The 21968-nt window shown below is 39.9% G+C and overlaps 1 protein-coding gene across 1 annotated transcript in view; it reads right to left on the reverse strand.

The window, feature by feature from the left end:
- TESK2 (testis-specific kinase 2) overlaps window positions 1-20575 on the reverse strand; it is a gene marked incomplete at its 5' end in the record, with an annotated part of 22157 nt that extends 1582 nt beyond the window's left edge. Inside the window, 6 exons of the mRNA XM_008949257.1 lie at window positions 1626-1767; window positions 5270-5356; window positions 6456-6539; window positions 8085-8160; window positions 10168-10250; window positions 20429-20575. Of these exons, the coding sequence (XP_008947505.1) occupies window positions 1626-1767; window positions 5270-5356; window positions 6456-6539; window positions 8085-8160; window positions 10168-10250; window positions 20429-20575 (619 nt within the window). The remainder of the gene's footprint in view (window positions 1-1625; window positions 1768-5269; window positions 5357-6455; window positions 6540-8084; window positions 8161-10167; window positions 10251-20428) is intronic.
- Between the last annotated feature and the right edge of the window lie 1393 nt (window positions 20576-21968).

The following is a 21968-nucleotide window of genomic DNA, read 5'->3' on the forward strand; positions in this document are numbered from 1 at the left end:
ACCCTGTATTTTTTGGGCCCCTTTAAACCTCCTTGCTGCCCAGTTCAGTGGCCCAGCAGAGATGTCACAGGGTGCCATCTTGGAGAACAATTTGCATGCTTCTAGATTTATCACCCTGACTTCCAGCAGAGGTTGCCCAAGACCTGTTGATAATACTGGCCATAAAAGAGAACAAGTGCAAAACATAGTTGCCAAAGGCACTGGGACTTTTTCACCCTGATGGGAAAGGTCTTAAGACTCAAATGCCCCTCCTGATACCATGAAGAGTTTAAATGTTTAAATCATTCCATCCCAGCCTTCATTGGGTACATTATCCAATACAGAAAGTAGGGATATATGAGAGTTTGACCCTAATGAAGAGGAGTTTAAAAGTTGTACATGTGTGTTTGTGTACCTATTTGTGCATACACACACACACACATATATAAAAAGAAAAGTTGTATTACTAGAACAGAATAGGAAAACTGTAGTAGTTTGGGCAAACATACTAACTCTTTGAGTGTTTGGAACATGAATCTGCCACTGGCTCTCAGGTTGCCTCTGAAGAGCAGTGGTAGAGCAATAACAACGGGATATAAAGAAGTGATATCTCCTTTTGATTACCATTTCCAGAATAAGCACACATGGATTTCCATCTTTCCCTTTAAATAGTGCCACAGTTTAGAGTGCAGTAACTCCACCTAAGAAAGACTATGCAAATCAAACAAACAGCATGTAACACTTCTCCAAGAAGATGTAAATCTGACATGTTCTCCAAATGGAGAATGCCAGGAACACAAAAAAAAAAAAATAAAAAAACCCAAGTCAAACCAACCAACCAAGCAAAATAATTTCCCTTTTTAACTCACACTTCTTTTAGATGCTTTCCAGGTGTGGGAGAAATAATGGCATGCATTCTGAAATACAGCTTATTTCAGTCTATAACCATATCACAGATAAATATGTGTATTTATATACACACAATACAAGAAACCATTTTTACTATAGTCTAAGTTTCCAATGCCAGAAAGTCTCCTAACATAAAAGATACCCAAATCACAATATGCCCCAACCTACAAGAACTTCTTGCAGTTTGCTCCCCACACCAGGTGGCACTAGACAGCTTTAGAGAAAGCCCTTCAAGGCCAGCGTTCCCAAGCAGATCTGGGATTCATCTTTTCCCCAGTCTTTCAGAGTATTTCTAGGTACTTTATAATACTCTTGCATCTTCTCTGTTCTTCCTCCTAAAGGAATTTAAGAAGCTTCTAAGTGTTACATGTAACAGACACCAAAGAAGTTATGTATATGTACTAAATACGGTAGGGACAAAGCAAAAGTTGATGGGTTTTCATTTACTATTAGGAACTTAAAAAAGCATTCCTAAATGAACTCTAAATTTCCCCTCAAGAGCTTGTGGGCAGAATTTTTTGAGGCACTTTAATTAAAAGTTACCTGTTTTTTCCCAAAGCATACTCTGCAGTGCAAATTTTATAGCACTGTTGCAGAAAAATTTTCAGCTTTGAGTAAAATCATTCAGAAGCTATAAATAATACTATATATAGCTGAAATTCCAGTCTTCAAAATATGGGGCACTGTACCCTCTTGCTATTAGCCTGCAGTAATATTCGTACAATAAAGACACTTACCTTTGGGTTTTCTTTCACTGCTGTCAAGGTTCAAAAACTTCCTTTCTCTCTCTCTCTCTGAGTCTTCATTTCTCAGGCGGGTTAAAATCTCCTCCAGTGTTTTGACAATATCAGTAAATGAAGGACGCAACTTTGGATCCATCTGTGAACGCACACAAATCCAGTAAATTCCTGTGGGTTTGTCCATGCTCCTCTAGTTACATAGTGGACAGAGGGATGTTGCAAAAAACCTAAGTAAAGCGGGGTAAGAGTAGTATTCTGTCTTAGTTTATGTCCTGCTGTACCTCTTACATTTAATTACCAAGTTGTAAACATCCTATGAAGAGGCCTCATTTTAAGTTCAAAAGGTGGGAAGCTGTTAGATTGAGGACTTGCAAGAAGAGTTTGTTCATTTGTTTGTTTGCTTGTTTGTTACAGCTTTCATAGTTCAAAGATTTCTTTTGGGACTCTAGTTATCAGTCAGACATTACATACCAATGTTATTCCAAAAGGTCCCTGAAGCAACAAGGATTAAACAGAACAACCTGGCTATGTCATTCTTGAAAAGTTTGTAATTCTTCATCACCTTGTGGCTTTAATTAAATCCCATCTAAATGGCATTGCTGATTTTAAAATTTAATATGTTGTATCTTTCCATCTGTTAATTAGCCTTACTACTCAGTGTACTGGTCTGTCTTGTGAGGAAGCCAGACTGGTTATGTAATTTGTCAAAGTAATACAATAGAAAAAAAATCCATACTTGCCCAAGTAAAATACCTTCCCCTGTGCTCCCCTGGCCCCATCCTCAGCATGTATTCAGTTCATATGTATCAGTGTGTTGGTTTGTATGCATCAGTATGTGTGTGTTTATTCACCCTAGTAGAAATGGATCTCTAAACAAAGTCCATCACTAAAATTGTAGCAGGGGGCAAGCAGCTTAATTTAATTAGTAAATTAGAAGGCATTTCATAATTTTGAACATTGACCCTGCATATATGTTACAGGTTTAACTACTGTAGGTAGCAATGTTTAATTCAGCAGCTGAAAGTTAGCTTCATTACAGTGTTTAAAAAGATTCTGCTTGACCTGATTCCTGTTTCCAGCCCTCTAAAGGCTTTTTCAGAACGGACAAGCCCAGACAGATTGCACCTCTAGTTCAAAGGGAACAACGGTGCTTTGTGTACAACAAACCCCAGAGGCCTCCCTGATATTGCCCTGCAGGTCCTACAGGATGGATTCTTCTGAAGAGAAGCAGTACCATCAGCAATGACACAACACCTTCTAGCAACACAGGGCAAAGGGCTAAAAATTCCTGTGTATAATAAAAACTAAACAAATCACACTTGAAGAGCTCAAGAGCAGCAAGAAAGTCATTCTAATGCAGCAGCTGGAATTTCCTGGTGTAGGAAAACATCTTTTTCTGCTTTCCCTGTTTCACGGAAAGAGTAGGGCAGGGGCAACACCAAAGCACACACGCTGCACTCTGACAAACTAATTTGAGATCCTTGGGGATATGTTGCAACCTACAGGAAGCAAAAAGAGCTCTCTGACTGTTTTAATTTGTGCTAGGTAAGATCCAAGACAAAAGCAGCAATGGAAAAGTGACTTAGAGCAACATCTGCCTCCTCCATCCCCGAGCAATGCAGATTCTGCTCAAATGGAATAGAAGGTTCTTCCTCAAGGCACCATTTCCCCCAGCTCAGCGCATGCTGGTAAGATTCTTGTGTGATCCCACATGATTACTGTTGTAAGTGTTTGCACAAATAGGCTTACAATTGCTGGGCAGCCTTAAGTTTTAGGCTTTTTTGCATTTACTTGTTTTAAAAAAACACTTTATAACAACAAATTTTAACAGTTTTAATCACTACTCATACATGTCAGTTTTTACTGGGTTTCTTAGGTTGCCCTAAAACATGTTTTCCTGGCTGTGGAAAACCCCATGGCTTTGCACATTAGTTCAGCTAATCAGCCGAGCTATACAGTTTACACTGGCTGTTGACCTATTAAAGAATAAACAGTTATATAAACATCCATGTCTAAGGGCCAGTTATCGCATAGATCACCTATTACTGAAGCACAGCATGCTTAGGAAGATATAAGAAAGCCTTATCTATCCATCATCTTTTCCTTCTGCTAGGTAAGTGGTAAGTGAATTATACCATGCCCTACACTGAAATCGGCATATTAATGGCTTGATCACAAGACATTAAGTTTTACTTTCAATTCAGGGAAGGAACGTTTCTGAATTTTACCTGTGCTGAAAAATTGCATTGAATCATGCACCGTATGTTTGGATGCAGTATGACTTCTGGAGTCTAAAGGTGGGAGCTGAGATTTCCAAAATCAAATCCTACCTCTATCCAAGCCCTTTAGTGCTTATGTAGTCAAAACACTTCATAAACATGAGTCAGATGTACCACTGTTGCAGCGAAGCAAGCTCTGCTGTACTAAGGTGAAATCAGAGCAGTGAAGTAGCTTGTCCAGAGTAAGTTCCACAAAGACACTTAGTATTAAATGACACTACTTTGTGTCAAGACCAGCAGCCACTCCCACGTCCTCGCAACCTTTATACCACTCTCCCCTTGAGCATGTCCATTTGTACTAATACAAAGTCAAGAGAAAGCCTGGGGCAAAAATAAGCATGGAGACAGGAGACTTTTCTTATGAACACTCACCTGGACACAGTGCTGGTGTTGCCTCCAGCATGGCCTGACTGTGCAGTTCCAGGCAATGTTTTGTGCAATGAAATCTTTAGAAGCTGACACCTCAGTTTAAGGTGTACAAACTGGACATTCCCAGCTTCAGCTGAATCTGGTGCAAGTTTAGATTCTCTTACTTCATATAAACCAGATTACTGTACAAAGATACTTAGCAATCTCTGTTATGATAGAATCATAGAATGTCTGGGCTGGAAGAGACCTCCAAAGGTCATCTAGTACAACCCCCCTGCAATAAGCAGGGACATCTCAAACTAGATCAAGCTACTCAAAGTTTCATCTAGTCTGATCTTGAATATCCCGAGGGATGGGGCCTCCACCACCTGTCTGGGCAACCCACAAAAGAAATCTACTTCCTTGGAATTTTCACACTGAGGAGACATGAAGGTATCCAGCAATAACTATAATTATTTTACTTGAATAACTGGCAGAAAATTTACTCCATAGACATTGCCTGTAGCCTTACTGATCTGGAAGGTTTATCCCACTTTCCAGAAGGCAGCATACAGAAACAATAAGAATAGTTTAGTGCCTCCTCTTGATTTGTTTGTCCCCTCTGTGAGAACAACTCAGGATTTCTTTCTTCACAGCTCAATAGGTCTGTACACAGTAACAGATGGATTTTGTCAGCCCAAGGGCCAGCCTGTGTCAATAGCATACAACTGGTTATGATCAGCCAGAACAGCCTGCAAGAAGCTGTTTAGTGGGCCAGACCTGTTTGTTTGGCATAACAGAACACAATTGCAAAACCATAAGATAGACCTTTTTGCAAGGGGAAGGGAAGGGTTATAAAAACTGCAAGGGACTCGCAGGTTATCAGGATGTACACGACTTTTTTAGGTAGGCTCTTCAAGTCTCTTCTGTGAATGCTTTAAGCTCTATCTTCAAAAGCCAAAGGGATTTACAAAACTCCAGTTTAGGCCTCTCCCCTTCAAGCAAGATACTCACGTTACAGCAGTTGAAGGCCAGCTGGAGGAAATCAGGGGGACAGTCTCCCACCATGTGCTGGAAGGCATCATAATCTAATCCAAAATTCTGTACAAACAAAACCACAGCATAGATATATAAATGAGGTTTGTTATCTGGCCCAAAGCATCTTCTTTTCATGGGGTCCCTACATGGAGTTACCAGGAACAACCATGAACAACATCTTTCAGCAGCCACATACAGAGGATTTTGAGAAAATTTCATGCTCACTCCGAACTGCAGCACTCCCAATTGGGGATTATTTGATACAAGATACCTGTAAGAGAATGAGCTGACTTCAAAGCTCATTCCTCTTCCGGGACCCAACTGCAATCCATTGCACTTGTAATGTTGCCTGTGTGGATCTGGAAGCAATATGTCACCATGGTGACTTTCACAATGTAAATTAACAGCCTGCTATAAAAGCAGAGGCTTTGCTATGATGAAAATTTATCAGTTAAAATGGTTAATTTTTCAGTGGGTGGTAGACTGCTAAGGCAAATGATCCAGTTCCTTAAACGCACTTCTATAAAATCTGAAGGGCAGAAAAACAACAGCTTCTCACTGCAGTTCGAGACCTAAGCAATTTTGCATTTTCAGAACTGGAGGGGGATAGACAATTTGAAAGACTTTCCCCACAGAGGGCCAAAAGTTGCCTTGTAGGTGAGACTCAACCAAAAGGCAACTGAAGAAAGTATGAAGCATCTTATTTGATTCTGGCTCAGATCTGCAGTGCTTGACACAGTCTATGCAAAAACACAGGTGAGCTTATTTTAGCTGCTGCTAACAAAACTCCTGCCCCTTTCACAAGGAGAGGCTGCTTAGTGGATGCAGTATGCCAAAAGCTCTCTGTTCCAAATCTGGCAAGAAGTCGCCATGAGCTATCACTCTAAAAAAGGAAGGTCACTGCAATACTCTCAGTGTTGTGCCAGTTAGGGGCAGAAGGGATTTCCCATGAGGCCTGCAGCTGGACACAGTATCTGTGAGAGTGTCTTCAATGGAGCTCCTTACAGTAACAGCACAGACGAACAAAAGCCTTTTACAGGCTATTTTTAATGTAACAGTTATTCATCGTATCTTTGGCAGCAGTGCCCCAAGTTCTAAAGGCCAGGCACTATCATGGCAAAGGGAACCACCTCCCAGCAGCGTTACAAACGTCACCACTCACCTCTGTGCGAGGGAGATAGTCGGGGTCTGCCTGTATCCTCGCTATAATCTCACACAGAATTATGCCATAGGAGAACACATCTGCCTGAGAGAGGAAAAAAAATAAGTAGCCACATGACTTAGCTATGAATAGTCGATGTTCTTATATGCAACCAAGTTTCTCCCTATCCCAAATGGTTATCATGAATAAACTAAAGCAACACCACAGCGTTACAACACCAAGCAACGCAACATAGCTAATGTTTTCCACGTAAACAAACACATGCCCAGGTAGAACATTCTTGTTGCACAAATAGCAATAATAACTTTAAAACTTTCAAGAAAAAAAAAAAAGTCATTCCTTGCATAAGGAATGGTGAAGTTGCATTTAATCTCTTACAGATGGGAGCAATTAAAAACATAGCCAAAACATGACATGCCTATATATCACTGTGGTTAGAAAGACAGGTTTAGAATACACATGATCACAGCTTATCCAGAACATTAACACTCTCTTTAAGAAAAATTACATTTTTTCCTCTTCTCACAGTTCAGTACCTCTGGAGAATAAAATGCCTTTCACAAAGCTCAGGTATCTAGTAACACTGTACAGCAGCATCAATTTCCATTGAAATTTTCATGATGCTTAGTAATCACCTATCTGACTATCCCTGGAGCTGCACAATTCCTCAAATTTGCACCCACCTGAATTTATCATATAGTAAAATTTAGGAGAACATGGAATACAAGTCTACAGAGCAGAAGTGGGCATTCCTTATCCCTTACATATATACAGGCTTCTATGTCACCTTTCATGCTGATGAGGTATGAGGCCTGCTGCTTCTTTAGTCCTCCATGCCCTAAGGTTAGTGAAGAATGTGGCACCATAGATTTGGGTACTTTATTATTAATTTAGGTCAATTTGGATTCTTTAAAAAGCTTTGAAATGGTAATTATTACATTAATTACTGAAGTAGTTACTGCTTTCCTGCAAGTTATAAGTACCACCAATTAAAGAGACTATTGACTACTAGCTATAAAAAGGCAGAGGACGTAGGCTTTATCACAGAAAAGCTGCACTTGTGGGGCTGGAGTGGAGTACCTTATACATGGGAGAGAGCTTGACTGAAAATACTGCTTCTAAAAATCCAGTGTGATCTGATCCTCTTCTGAAAGAAACATTTCCCAATGCCACAAACAGGAAAAATTTAGAAGGATCTTTGGAGGGCATTTTGCCCATGTATCTTACCATAAGAAATGTTGACTTTATTTTTTTAAATTAAGATAATCGTACACGTTCACATACAGAACTTCTACTTCTACCCAGATTTCAGTAACATACGGTCAACTTAAGGTAAGCAACCTCACTACCTTTCTCACAAGAGCTGGTTAAATTATGTTAAGTCAACAAGCCATTACCATATTCCTGCATGTGGGATGTTTCAGAATGGAAATGGTGTAACAGTGAATTATGCTAAAGGTAATTCTATATATGTAGAAGAATCCACACCATGAATTAAAAATATTAGCTTTGCAATTCACACTTTCGCTTAGTCTCAATGACCTAATGAATACAGAAATGTCACAAATGAAAATAATTTTAATATCATGGAAATTGTAAGTCTAAAGTCCAGTTATATCATGTACCTACCTTTTCATTGTAAGGTTCATCTCTCAGAACTTCTGGTGCCATCCAGAAGGGGGAACCCACCACTGGTAACTTCTCACTATATAGATATGGGATAGATGGGGGAAATATGGGAGGGGGGGTCAGGAGGACAGAGAGAAGAATTAAATTAATTAAATACTTGGAATTATGGAAAGGTAGTAACAATGTCTGAGCATCTGCAGAAACTTTCACCAGAGAGAAGCTGATACAAGTGGGTTCCATAGCATACTGTATTTTACACTGGTTTCCTACTAGAGTCACAGAAACATTCAACGGCAGGAGGAGAGGGTGAAAGAAAAATAAGGCTTCAATCAATTACTCATATTTTATTTCCAGTTTCCAAGTGCCAAAAAGGAAGGAATTGGCTCCTTCATCTACCCATAGAAAAGGTTTGTGGACATCAGTTTCAGGTGCGACGTCAAATTTTCCATTCATACAGGAAGACATCCAGGTACCCATTCCTGTATGAGCATTGATAAACAGCTCTGAAAGTATTCAGCACAGCTTGCTTGCAAACTGTATTTAGAAAAACAAACAAACAATAAAAAAAAAAGGCAAAACAAAAAAACATGCCAACCAAGCCAAAAGACAACGAACAGTCAAGACTGACCAGACAAATCCTTTAACAGGGAAAAATTAGAAATAACAAGAATAGAGCAAAATCTGCCATATTTCCATACAGCTGAATACTGGACCTTAAGAAATGCCTCCAGCTTGCCACCCAGCTGACCTTGAAGGAATGCCTATTAAAATAAAATGCCTCTGAAGGCCTCACAATAGCATGGCTTGCTAACCAGCAAACTGGAAACAACAAAACTGCATCTGCAAACAGAGGCAAGACTAGATCAAACCAGAATAGTGGCTAATATAACAGTTTTATTATGTTGTTTGTTTTAGTATCTAGTTACCTTAACTTTAGCTATTACTGTACTCTCAGTTTTCAGGGCATCTCAAAACTGGGTAATAAGGACACCTTAAGGCACCTGTGGTGCCTTCCTGATTTTGTGATGGGTTTGTATGAACACACCTGGAGCTTTCAGCACCTTAAAGTGCAGGGATTCCACAGGAATGTAGAATGTAGTAACACACTGGCTGCACTTATCAGTAGTATGGAAATTAAGATGTTCACTTTAAGCTTTTAGATCAATATTTCATCAACATTAATGCAAACCTTCAAATCTCCCAAGATAGGGTTTTAGGATATGTGCAGTTTAAAAACAGTATACGGCTGAGATCAACTTTTATTGTTTTCTTTGCAGTCAGATGAGCTGGAAGGCTTTTATTTATTTTATGCAAAAGCATACACACTGGAGAAAATCTGACAGCATATTTCAGTCAGAATACTCTGAAATACACAATCAATATTCAGAGAGAACAATGAAATCCTTGTCCTTGATCTCCCTAACAGAGGGATGACAGAAGGACTATTTCCAATTGTGACAACAGCTTGTGACAGTCACCTGTGCCTCCCACAAATGGGTAAAGATTATAATTTCATCCTAGAGAGAACAAAACGGTGAGCTACTGTTAGACAGTCATTTTAATGTCTTTGTTACAAACCTGGATCTTAACAACTAACCTAGAGGTTAAAGAGAATAATGCTGAAATGCCACTGACTACTGTTTAGGAAAATGGAAAGAAGTTAAGCAAAGCTGTTCGGAATCAACAGAGGACATTAATTACAAAATAGCCCTGATCCAGAATGATGGACAGTATTTTTGTGCTTGCTTTGTTGTTTGGCAGTTTGGGTTGGTTTTGGGTCTGTTGTGTGGCATTTTTTGTTTGTTTGGTTTTTACCCAAATTTCCCAAGTACCTCCTTAGAAGATCTGCTGATCCTCTAGTCATTGGAGCACTTTTGAATAAATGTCACTACTAAGTCTATCAAAATGGACATTAATTGAGCCTGGAATATTTTCATCATCCAGCTTGAAGACTGAAGATATGTTTTGCAAATTTTTTTTGTATCAGAATGCAGTAATGGCCTCAGCGATCCGGCTCATTAGAGCTTCCAACCTGCACTTGCGCTGCAACTCTTGCTGTATTCGCTGTGATTAGTTCACATACCTGTGATCAGGAATTTTCTCTGCTAAACCAAAGTCTCCCACTATTGCCGAGTATCCATTCTCATCATGTTTTATCAAGCAGTTCTGGAAAACAAAACAAAACAAAAAAACCCAGAAGAATTAGTGTCCAGGAATGAAACCCATATATCATTTTTTAAATTTCTTTTTAATCTAGAACAAAGCTACAAGATGTTGTTTGGAAGACATTCACCTATGAGAAGCTTTTGTCTGAAAGCAGCCACCCTTTCCTCCTACCCTCCCCCCCCCATGCACAATCATATGTCCATCAAACTTAAGATGCTGCAAACAGCCTTGCACTTGGTTAATAATCCACTTAAAAACTTGCTGAGAAAGCAGGCAGCCACAGGCAGCACATATCCAGCTAGGTTCTCACAAGAATTAAGATGATTTAGCTCTTTTACTGCTCAGGTATTCAGTATGGCCTGTTCACTATGACACCTTACATTTTCTCTTTACAATTTGCATGCACCTGACCAGAATATAAAAATCAGAGCAGACTCTGAATACCTTTGTGTATTTTGCTATATTAACTACAGAAAAGGAACCCAAAGCTTTGCAGCAGATTTTCATCAGGGAGCAAAAGATGTGACAATGTTTTATGCGCTTTTAAAGTCTCTGGTAAAATTCTTTAGTCTACAGTACATCACAAAATGTGATTTCAGTGAAAAGGCTAATAGGGAAAAGCTGTCAATCTTTTCCTTTCAGATATGCCCTCCAGTGTCAGGAGGGAGGGCAACTTAAGGACACACACAGATCATTCTGGTCTGGCAGCAACACATCAAACATTGATTTATTATTGTTATTTATTTACAACTCTGAGAAATATCCTTTGGCTGTTTCAGTACCGCACCTTCTCCTTTCTCACCAAACCAATCGATAGCCGACTTCCCCACGTGTTTTTCTGTTCTGCAATAGGTGGAGCAAGACAGAGAACTCATTCCCTTACCACACGCCTTGCTCCATCCCCTTCTGCAGGCAGTACAATAGCAGTGACAGGCAGCAAAACCACTGCCGACTCCGACAGCGTGGTACCCTGCCTTAATTAGCCAAACAGCAGGAAACACTTTCCAGCTTTATTGTGCTTGGATGTAGAAAAGCCCCTTGCTGACCCCAGAGCATTAGCTTGTCTGTATAAAGCAGCTACCAAGAAAAGTGAGTCCCTTGTCTGAAAGATCAAGTTCAGGTCATCACTGTTTACATTACTCAGAAACAATTGTGGCTCGGGCCATGAAGCAAGTTTTCTTCCTGCCAATAAAAGGTTAAGCAAGCTGCTCCTGCCTGCGTGGACAGAAAATGCATGCCAGCCTCTTCAAGCACATGCTGGGCTCCTGAAATGCAAAGTTTGATTTGTTTAGCATGACTCAAGTATAAGAAGCACAGTTAGTTTGGGGATTCATAACCATGTACCTAGTTAAATCAACTACGCTTGCCCAAAGAGCAGCAAAGCTTCTCAGCTACGGGCTTTGTTATCTTTTATCAAAGGGCACATTCATCCAGCTTGCCTCTGTTTAAACATTTGGTCACTGTAAGTGGACTTAAATCTGAGAAGGATAAAACTTTTCTGAAAGTCTTACTCAAATGATTCAGACAAGTGGAATGTCATTGTGTACCACACAGAAACACGTCCACGAGGATGCCAGGGACTTTGCAGTGTACAAGAATGCTGATACCATTTTATGCAGCAAAATACAAAGTTACTTTCTGCCATAGATTTTGCAGCAACTAAAGATTATTCTTTAAAATAAAAGATTATTTGTTTTGTTAAAACAAACAAAAAAACCCCAAACAACAACAACCCAAAACCACAAAAAAGCTCTATGATTCATAAATAACTAGTTTTAAAATCCAGATTTCCTTCTTGCATTACCTTTGGCTATTTCAATTCTGTTCATTTTGAGTAGCAAGATTGCAGTAGTTAATTCTGCCTTCTGGTTTTTGTGGATTAGAGTTATTCTCCAATAACCCTTGGCCTCCAAAGTTTCAGGAGAACATTTAATCCAGACCAAGAGCTATTTCAAACAGAACTAAAAATCTGTAGAAACATTTCTACTGACCTTAAGATTGGCAATAATTTACAGGGCTGCCTTGACACCAAAAGGAGGCTTAAACACAACATCATCCTGGCAGCAAATTTTCCTTCAGCTTCTTACCAGTGTACAATCACATCCCATGACACAGCAACACATCACCACATGAAGATGAACAATCTTAGCCCATACCAAGCCCTAGGCAATCTCAGCTCTTGGGTATAGCACTGAACGATTAAACAAGTAGATTATTTCTAGATAAATCATAAATTAAACTAATAGTGCATCCAAGTAATGATACCTGACAGCTCTGAGCTCCTTCCCAGATGAGCAGGAGCTGCCTGCAGCAAAGCTAGGCTCCCTTTCAGTGTAGGTCTCTCAAGAAACCAAACTGAGCAGATGCCCCACCACTGTGGGGTCCAGAGGTCCTGCAGGAGAGGCCAGTACATCATGACAAGGCAACAGGGGAAAGCCTAGGGTAACATTTCTGCTATAAAGGACTGATCAATTGTTCTGCTGTGGTGGGCTGCACAATGTTAAATGACATAAAGAAGGAAGCTAAACTATTCTCTCTCTTTTGTCTGCATGTGAAGAAATGCTGAGTGTGAATTTAAATTCATTAGGGTCCCCATTCCAGTACAAGAGTGACTTTTTTATTCACACTTAAATCACCCATGGGCAGGTGACATGCACCAGACAAAAAAATCACCAGTGTCACTACAAATGCTCACTGTAGTGAAAGTAAACTGATTTAATTCAACTGGTGCAAATGTTTGTGTAGCAAAGCACCAATTTCCTGGAACCCAGACTGGCTGGAAGCCTATTCCCACTCAAACCAGCACTAAAACCCTTCTGTGGATACTAGCGTGGTCAGATGTCACCTTTCAAGCCTGCACTGTTCATTCAGGACAGAGCTTTGCAGACGGCAATGCTTCAGTCTGTGCTAAGCTCCTCCAAGTGTTCAAGGCCAACCCTCAGCATCAACATACTCCTTCTCCACCCTCACTAAGCCATTACACAACACTGCACAAAATCCACAGCACAGAGAATTTAGATATTAGATTTAAGATACAATTAATGAAAAAGTGACTTACACAGCCCACAGTTTCATTAGTGGATTTTGGTGCAGAGACACAAGATTTCAAACTCTTCTTCCATGCAAAGAGCCTCTCAAGAGCTGCCTATGAGATGAGATGCCAAGCACTTTTGCAAGACAGGCTTTAAGAAAACACTTTTGACTTACTATAGTACTATTTGTATAAGCTGCACGGCAATAAAACCCAACAACTTTCTCAAACTTTCTCTTTGGACGTCTACAGACAAGGATGGTCTTTCCTTTGGCAGCTCACACGGTCAAAGAGGGCAGTATCTGACTTCAGTTGGGTTCTCGTGAGGGTTTTTTTCCCCGAAACAGGGACTCCCTCAGTCTTTCCTGAGGCAGTCACTTAATAGAAGGAAGGAGCTCTGTACAGGAGCCCTAAAGAGTTAACAGAGCTGTGTATGCAGAGACAGATGTGAAAGAACATAAAGACCCCTTTGTGTGTTACAGGAGCTTAACATCTGCTTTGCACAGCATAATCCTACTAAGACAAATGCAATATTCTACTCTCCCTTTTTACATAAACAAAAGTGAAAATAGACTCAAACATTTCAGAGTTAAAAATACATTGCCATAGATGATGAAACCCCATTGTGTTAATTTACAGTATGACATACAGGCTAAACTCCTCAGAGATCTTACTGCACTTCAGAAAATACAGAAATGTTGCTGCAGTGTCATTTGCAACCTTCTGATGACTGCTACCAAATTAGAATACCTAAAGGCCAATTGAGATGTATCAGCTATTTTTAAAGTGCTATCCCCTAGGAGAAACACCACTGACAATGAAATGTACAACAGGAAGCTTGCAAAACTAGATACACTTTTGAATAAAACCATTATGTTTAATAACAGACCCTGTTTGCATCCCAAATCACTAGTAAAAGTTTAGTATTGCAACTATCATTAGAAATAATAAACTGTAACAGCTAATTTTTCCAGTGTGAGCCCTCCCCTGCAGTGGAAAACATCCAGGGGAGAGCCTATGCCAGCACAAAGGGGACTTTACAACCAGAGCAGTGAGTATGAGATTCATCAGACAAAGGTTCTGTTCATCGCTTGGGGTTTATTTTGTTTTATTTTGTGTTAAACAAGCAAGCAGCATACAACTTATGAAGTCAAGGTATGTCACTTTCAAGCCCAAAGGCAGTGAATTTATGTTACATCAGATAATCCACAGTAATTGGTTACATGAGTGATTCTCTCCTGTAGCAAGCAAGACTACTCTCTCAATGAAAGAGGGGTGAGCCATGACACATTTACTGTGAAGTGAAAGCAGATGTTGGCAGGAATACACACACACATTCATGTATGTGTTTGTGTGTATAGATATGCCTAGATAGTGGAATTTCGTCATAGGTTTTATCATCAATGGAGCTCACAATGTTCTGTAAAACTGCTCACAACCTACTATTGATTGCAAGACCTTGTTTTCAATTGCACACAATTCTGCAAAAAAAAAAAAAAAAGGTGTTCATATGGGGGTTTGCTGGTTTGTTTTTAACCAAGAGCTTTGGTAGTGGGTTTTTGGGGAGGGGTTGTTCAGCAAAGATAGCTCAGCTGCTTGAGAAAACAAACTTTAGAATATGTATTGCAAGCAAAAATGACTATTAAAAAAAAATCCTCAAAAAATTAGCCTATAGTGCCATACCAGATTTGGCATGTTCTCAACTTGAAACGTGACATGACCTCTCTGTAAGATGCACTTTTGGCACCCCTGCAAAAAGTAGACTGGGACTGGAGGACTTTGAGAGTGAATACGATGACAAGACAGAGCAGGACTCCAGGCTAGGGGCTGGCAGGGACCAAGAGCAGGATCTTGAGCTAGGTTCCAAGACAGGGAAAAAAAAACCTGAAGACTATTTTACGAGGATTAAAGAACTGCATGCACAGCAAACAGGTGGTAGTGGTCAAACAGGGCTAATGTGGAGCAGTAGAATAGGAGTAGAATACTAAAGACCAGAATGCAGAAAGAGAACTCAGATAAAGCACTGAGCAGGAGTGATAGGAAGAGGGTAACTGCAGTCAGCCAGACAAAGAGACTGAACAATAAGGTTTGGGGGCAGGAACTTGGGGCAAAAAGAACAGGAAAAACCTTTGAACAAGGATGAAAAGCCTGAGTGCTTGAATAAAGGATTGGAGAGTTACAGAGTAGATACAACTGTCTTGGAAAATATAGGCAGACTCCTAAATATTTGCTTCTCACTGCTGAGGAGTCTCTTTTGTTCCTGTGTTGATTCCTGCTCTGTAGCAAAAACATGCAATGTGAATCAGTAATGCTAATTAACAGAGGCAATAAATACTAATGAAAAATACTTTAAGAATTAGTTACTGTATTAACTAAAGCAGCAGGCACCTCTGACACGAATCTCAAGCTTGTAACCCTGCAAATTATGTGCATAACACCACTGGGTTCTTTTCAAGATTTTTCAAAAAGTTGCTAGGAAGTTGCACGCTACATAGACTACATAAAAAAATTAATATTGCATAAAAGATGGGATCTAAAGCTTCCTATGAGAACTTTCATTCTTCCCCTTATGCATATGCATTAAGGTAAAGTCCTTATTTACGTGCTCACACAGTTTTCCACGTGGCAGTCATGTCTTCTAGTGCATGCAATGGATTCACAGTGACAATGAATTTGGGATGTACATAAAACACCTGGACCACTATTTTCAGGACTCTGGTCATTCTTGACACAGAAACTGTAAGCTTAAAGGCTGGGAAGAGATGAAGAAGAAAGCCTGGGCTGGAAATGAATGTCTTCTCTCTTTTGGTTAAGACTATAGCAACACAGCTCCAGGATCTGGATTCTGGCCTTCCTCAGCCTCGCAGAAGGATTCTGTGATGAGGAAGTCAGTTTAATAAAATCTTTCAGAGACTGTTGCTAATCTTGTGTTTTCTCTGCCTCCAGGGGTCAAATCTGACTGTTTTGTTAGTTCTGTAATTTTTCCAACTGTTTCTGAGATCAGTGAGCATATTCCCTTGAACTTAAATGTATAAAATGCTAAATACTCCAAACTAAGTCTTAAAATACGTACCAAATATTCACCAATATTCCTTCTTTTAAGCAAAGGTCTATTAATCTCCCTCATCTCAGAGATACTGTAGGAATAAATTCACTGATATGAGGGCAGTAACTGCTGTAAGCTGCCAAGCAAATCAACATTGTTTGCAGAGCAGGGTTTGAATGAAATGCAAATACAGTGCAAAGAAGGTGTTGAAGGAACTCTCTGTGTAGTAGCAAGACATTTGTTTTGAGGGGTGGGATACAAAAAGATTTTGTGATACTCTTGTTGCAGGCTGGACAGTTCTTCCTTGTGCCTTCCAAGCACTGTTATTTTAATCGTAGGTAACAATAGACAACGTTGTAACACCAGGCTAGATTAAGAAAAAAACTTGATCACAGCCCACTGGCTCCTACTGAAACACGTTTCACATTATGATTTCTGTTTTAATAACTGGATCTTTCATGACTAAGACTTTCAGAGTTAAAATTCATAACCAGATCTCCTTGCGAATCACTGAAAGATGAAGAAAATCCTCATGATTCCAGGATACAAATTGTCCTTGTGCATATTACAAGCACCAAATAAAAAGCAATTCATAGGGCTTGCAAAAATATGGACATGGGACAGGGAATGAGCCAACTATGCTGGTTGTCATAACCCATCTATGGCTTAATCACTGTGTAAATCTCTTTATGACAAGTCAAAAGTGAGGACACCACATTTATTGGCTTACAAAATGTACAAGTCACCTGCCCACACAGCTACTATCTGCAGGGTGGAAACGGTCAATCTGACCATTCTTACCTAATGACAGATTAAAGTTAGGCCATTGTTGTTGATCAGCTCAGCCTGATCAGCTACAGAAGCCCAAGCCCAGAGCCCCAGGACTGAGCTACTCCTGACATGGGTAAGCCCCAGCTGTCTGGGCAGCACACGCTCTTCTAACCAGCACCGTCTCTCCCTTTGACAGAAGGGCAGCAGGAAGGGCAGTGGTGGGATGTCAGGGCTGACATCCCCTGTAGGCTGCCACATTGACTATAATGACCTACATCTACTCTTATCTACCGTTCTTCCCTCTGGCTTTCTGCAGGATCAACACTATTCTGCTACTCTCCACACAGCACAATTAGGAAGAGGGATCACCCTCCTGTGTGCTTAATTGTCAAAGTCATTCATTTTTTAATCTTAGATTGGCAGGGGACAGGAATTTTTCTTTCTTTAAGTTTTTATACATCCAGAATAGACACAAGTAATGGTACTGTCAAAGCAAGACAAATCTGCTGCCATAACTGACAGAATAAACTTTCTGTATTCACATTACCTGATCCAGGAAGCTGCAGGAATTAGAGGTTTGCCAGAAACAGAAGAAGAAAGGCAGAAGTATAGGTTTAAATTCATACCAAATTGTTATAGTAAAATTTGTATCGGAGAGGTAATTTGCAGTGGTCTAGTGTATTAAGTGTAATAGGTAAAGCACAGAGACATTCCTGCACAGAAAGTCTGGTTTTATTCTGTTCATAGTTCAGTGAAGGCCAGTGAGTTTCCCAGAAAAATACCTCACTCTCCCATCCTGCAAACTCTGTCTCTCTTCTGACTTTGGCAAATGTTGAATTGCTTGTCTTTACCTTAATTTGATTACTAAAGCCATCAAATCAGTTACTGAAGTTTACCAAAGAAATAAGGATAATATAGAACAGTACTGAATCTGCCTTTGTCCAATCCAGATCACAAGTTCTCTCCTGAGAAAGGAGCCAATCACATCTTCCTTCAGCTTGCTTCATACAGTGTCTATTTACCAGTACGAACACAGACAACTCATCCCACTGCCAGCACAAACCTGGTAAAGTAAAAGGCATCTCTTCAAGCAGTAGCCAAAAGCCACAGTCAGAGCTGAAAATTCTGGTGACAGGTTTTTGCTATGGTTATTATCTTAACTTTTCTGTTTTAGAACAAAGTGACTTCCTTAAAATTAAATCTGTTGGGCAAATTACAGCCCTTTAGGGCAAATTTTTACCCTACCCAAATGTTTAAAATGTTTAAAGTATATTTTATCAGTAAAATAATACACTAATAAAATTCACAAGTACCCAGATGCTTAAGGTCAGGTGTTGCACTTATTTCCCTTCCCAAACAGTATAAGCAAGTGCATCTATGACCTCAAAAAAATTTAAAAAATAAATTAAGAAAAAAAAATACCAAATAAAACCAAAAACCACCCAAGAAACTGGAAAATACAGAATACAGCTGACGGCTTAAAACTTTTATCCTCACAGCTTCCAATGTGACCCATAGAGATACTACATCTTTTTAGTGCTAAGAATCATTCAAATATAGCATAACTGCCAGTGAATTCTTAGGGTTTGGTTCACTGTTGGCTTCCCTTTTTCAATAACCCTCACTGCTTCCTGTGGCCACAGATGAGTTTGCTATGGCAGTGCAACCAGGGACTCCTCCCAGCGGGTGTGCTTCCTAAACAATTGACATTGAACAATAGAAAACATTGAAGCATTGGTAGGGCAGCTCCAGAGAGTGACATACAATTCTGTAAAGCTTGGAAAAATGGCATTCACAGAGGTCTCCAGAAATGGGCTTCCATGTGAGCAGCCATCACAGTACGGGTTATGGCAAGTGCTGCAGGCAGAGTTCTCCTTAGTTTGATTCCTTGCAGTAACTTTACTTCCCCACTCTTAAATGTAGTAAAATATAGCCTGAACTGTTATTTTTTTTTTTTTTTAAAAAGGGATACATCCCCTTCCCCCAGTTATCTTTTCAGGTTTTTTTTCCACACATCTCTACGCACACTCCAAGGTGAATGAAAACGGAGCCGAGTGTATCATGTCAAAGTGACTCCGAGTCTGGGCATTCTTCATAAATTTTATATTCCTTGCAGATTCAACACTTTTCATTTGAAAGAACAAGGAAGTATTTTGACTGCACTAAAAAACTTTTTTCACCTACTAGTTCAACTATTTTTACCTCCTCTTGGCTAAAACCACATTCTTCATCCATTTAACACTATAATGAAGTAGCTTTAAAAAACCCTAAAACTGGACAGAGGATTAGTAGTCATTAGCATTTGCAAGCACACTGTGTGGTGATTTTATTTTTAAAAGCTGTTTCTAATCTTAAAAAAAATAGTTCTTTTTAGGCTAAGATAATGTTCTAATGGATGCTTTTGATTGAAGTGACATTAGGAAGTCTTCCCAAGAACACTTTTGGAGTACTTCCATGTTGCACGTCCCCAGTGAACTTAAACTAGCTCATTAGCTCCAGAGAACAGGACAGACAGGACAGCAAAGCCCTCAGCACAGGCTGCAATGGATGGCAAGACCCAGGGTATATACTAGGACAATTTGTTCACAGAGCTTCATGCTCCTCTGTCAATATTTCTAGCTGAGCTTGCATTAGCTAGCTGCTTCAGCCAATTAATTCATACAATTTGTCACCGAAGCAGTTAAACAACCAACCAATCAGAACAATAACACATCTATGTTCATTGAAAACCCTGCCACAGAAGTATTATTCCAGAAGTAATTCTGAAATTTGAAAATTTTAGGTAAACTGTTCTGGTCTTCCTGATTTTAGAACTGAAAGAAATACAAACCAGGATTGTGGACAACACTTAATGCTGAATTAGAAGTGAAAGGTCACTCTTCCCACTGAAGATTTGTGAAGTACATGAGGAAACAAGTACAAGGAGATTTTAAAGTGTGTTTGTAATAATCTCCTCTATTCAGGTTCTTTATATGATTGACCTGTTCCAAATGTTAGATTGTTATGCTTAATTATTCAGGGATTTAAATACTTTACTGAACCATAATTCAGAACTAAAAAACTCTCCAGCTGCTTTCTGAGAAATCCTAATCTGAACTCATTAAAGGAATTACCTTCCTTCAGGGTAGTTACTGCTCCATTTCCTGTACAAACTATCAGCATTTTTTTGTGGAAAGTCTTAAACCTACAAAATGTATTTCACTTTGTTTCTCCAAGTGTCTTAGATTACACCTTATATAGCAGCAGTTCCCAGCTGGAAGGATGAGAAAGAATCAAAACACCAGTTAGAGTGCCTTCATTAAAGAGTTCCCTTAATTTTATAAATGGTACCTTGGATGTAAGGTCTCGGTGGAAAATGCCTTTATAGTGAAGATAACTGATTCCCATAGCAATGTCAAATGCCAGTTTCACTCTCACTGTCCAGGGCAGATGCTGGTTACTGTCTAATAGCTGCTCCAGGTTACCACAGTTGATGTACTGAAAAGACAAAGCAACATTTGTAATTAATGATTAAACTTCATATATTGCCAGGAATGCAAAATTCGTCATTACACAAGTATCCTCAGCTCAGCTATACATTAAAAACTGGGGTTTTCTTCTTAAGCTAGGCAGGCACAGAGTCTGCAGATCAAGAGAGGCTGAAAATGTCTCCCTTCACCACCTGTACCAATGTATTTATGTCGAAGACACAGGCAACAGCCACCACTGCGTTAACTCCATGGTATTTAAATGGACCCTTCAGAAACACCTACAATACAATACCAGCCTCTCATTTCAGTGTGAGGAAAATAAGGGCAAGAAGGATAAAGAGCTGGCTCTCATACAGAGTAAATCAACAAAGAGAGGTCTAAGTATCCAAGTGTAGGTCACGGAGCCTGATCAAGTTCCAGAGATCTCATTCCCTAAACTGAAGCAGCATCAAAGAGAAATATTACAACGTGTTGCTGTAAGTTACATTTTTTCGCTTCTGTATCTACAAGTCCTAATCAGCAATCTGATTCCCACTGTGTTCAGTACTACACAGACCCCATCAACTGGCAGCCCTCACAAAAAAAAACTACCTTGAGTATAAGATAAATGCTAGAAGAGACAGTCAAACAAAGCAGCACTCAAATGATGTTAAGCAATATAACCCAGGGTTAAGACATGGCAGCTCCACTGCTCAAGTAATCAAGCCCAGTGCTGCTGTAATATGCTTTATGGACAGACCCTTTTTACCACAACAGGAGCTATGCCACGTTTGAGTAGCTTCTTGTTTCACTCCCAGCCCCAGACCCCTCACCAGCAACAAAGCAAAAAGAGTAGCTCACTCCGGAAGGAAACCCTGGCAGCAATGCAGTGACTGCTCTCAAGAAAATCCAAGCAAAGCAGACAGGATAATTTGCTCCCAAGCCTGGTCCAAACAAATAACAGTGTGGCAGGCCACACCAACTTTCCTCATCTATGCCAGACAGCTCACCCTCTCTCTCATAGGAGCTCTGTGGGCCAGTGGAGAAGCTGAGAAGTACTCTTGCAGCACACAGACACAGTGGGCACAAAGCATCCTCACCTTCAGCAGTTGCTTTTCTCCGCTAAAATATGAACCTTGGACCTGATCACAGTGCTGTGCATCCACCTTTTGTCCTTGAGCAACAATCAAAGCAAAGGGTGAGTACAAGAGTTACTTCTTCCCACTCAGGGTTCTTCAAGGAATGACTGACAACTAGTTCTAGTCTGCGCCAGATTTTTGAGCGTTAACAACTACCTTCTCATACCAAATAGGATAATTCACAGAAGGTGTCAGGGTCTGGGAAATGCCCCAATCACCAGCAGTTCCACATTCTTACAAGTACTTGGAGATGCTGTTTCATATCTTTTACATTAGTCTAAC

This window comes from Merops nubicus, unplaced genomic scaffold (assembly GCF_000691845.1).
Source record: "Merops nubicus isolate BGI_N331 unplaced genomic scaffold, ASM69184v1 scaffold42051, whole genome shotgun sequence".
In the NCBI taxonomy this organism is placed as follows: domain Eukaryota; kingdom Metazoa; phylum Chordata; class Aves; order Coraciiformes; family Meropidae; genus Merops; species Merops nubicus.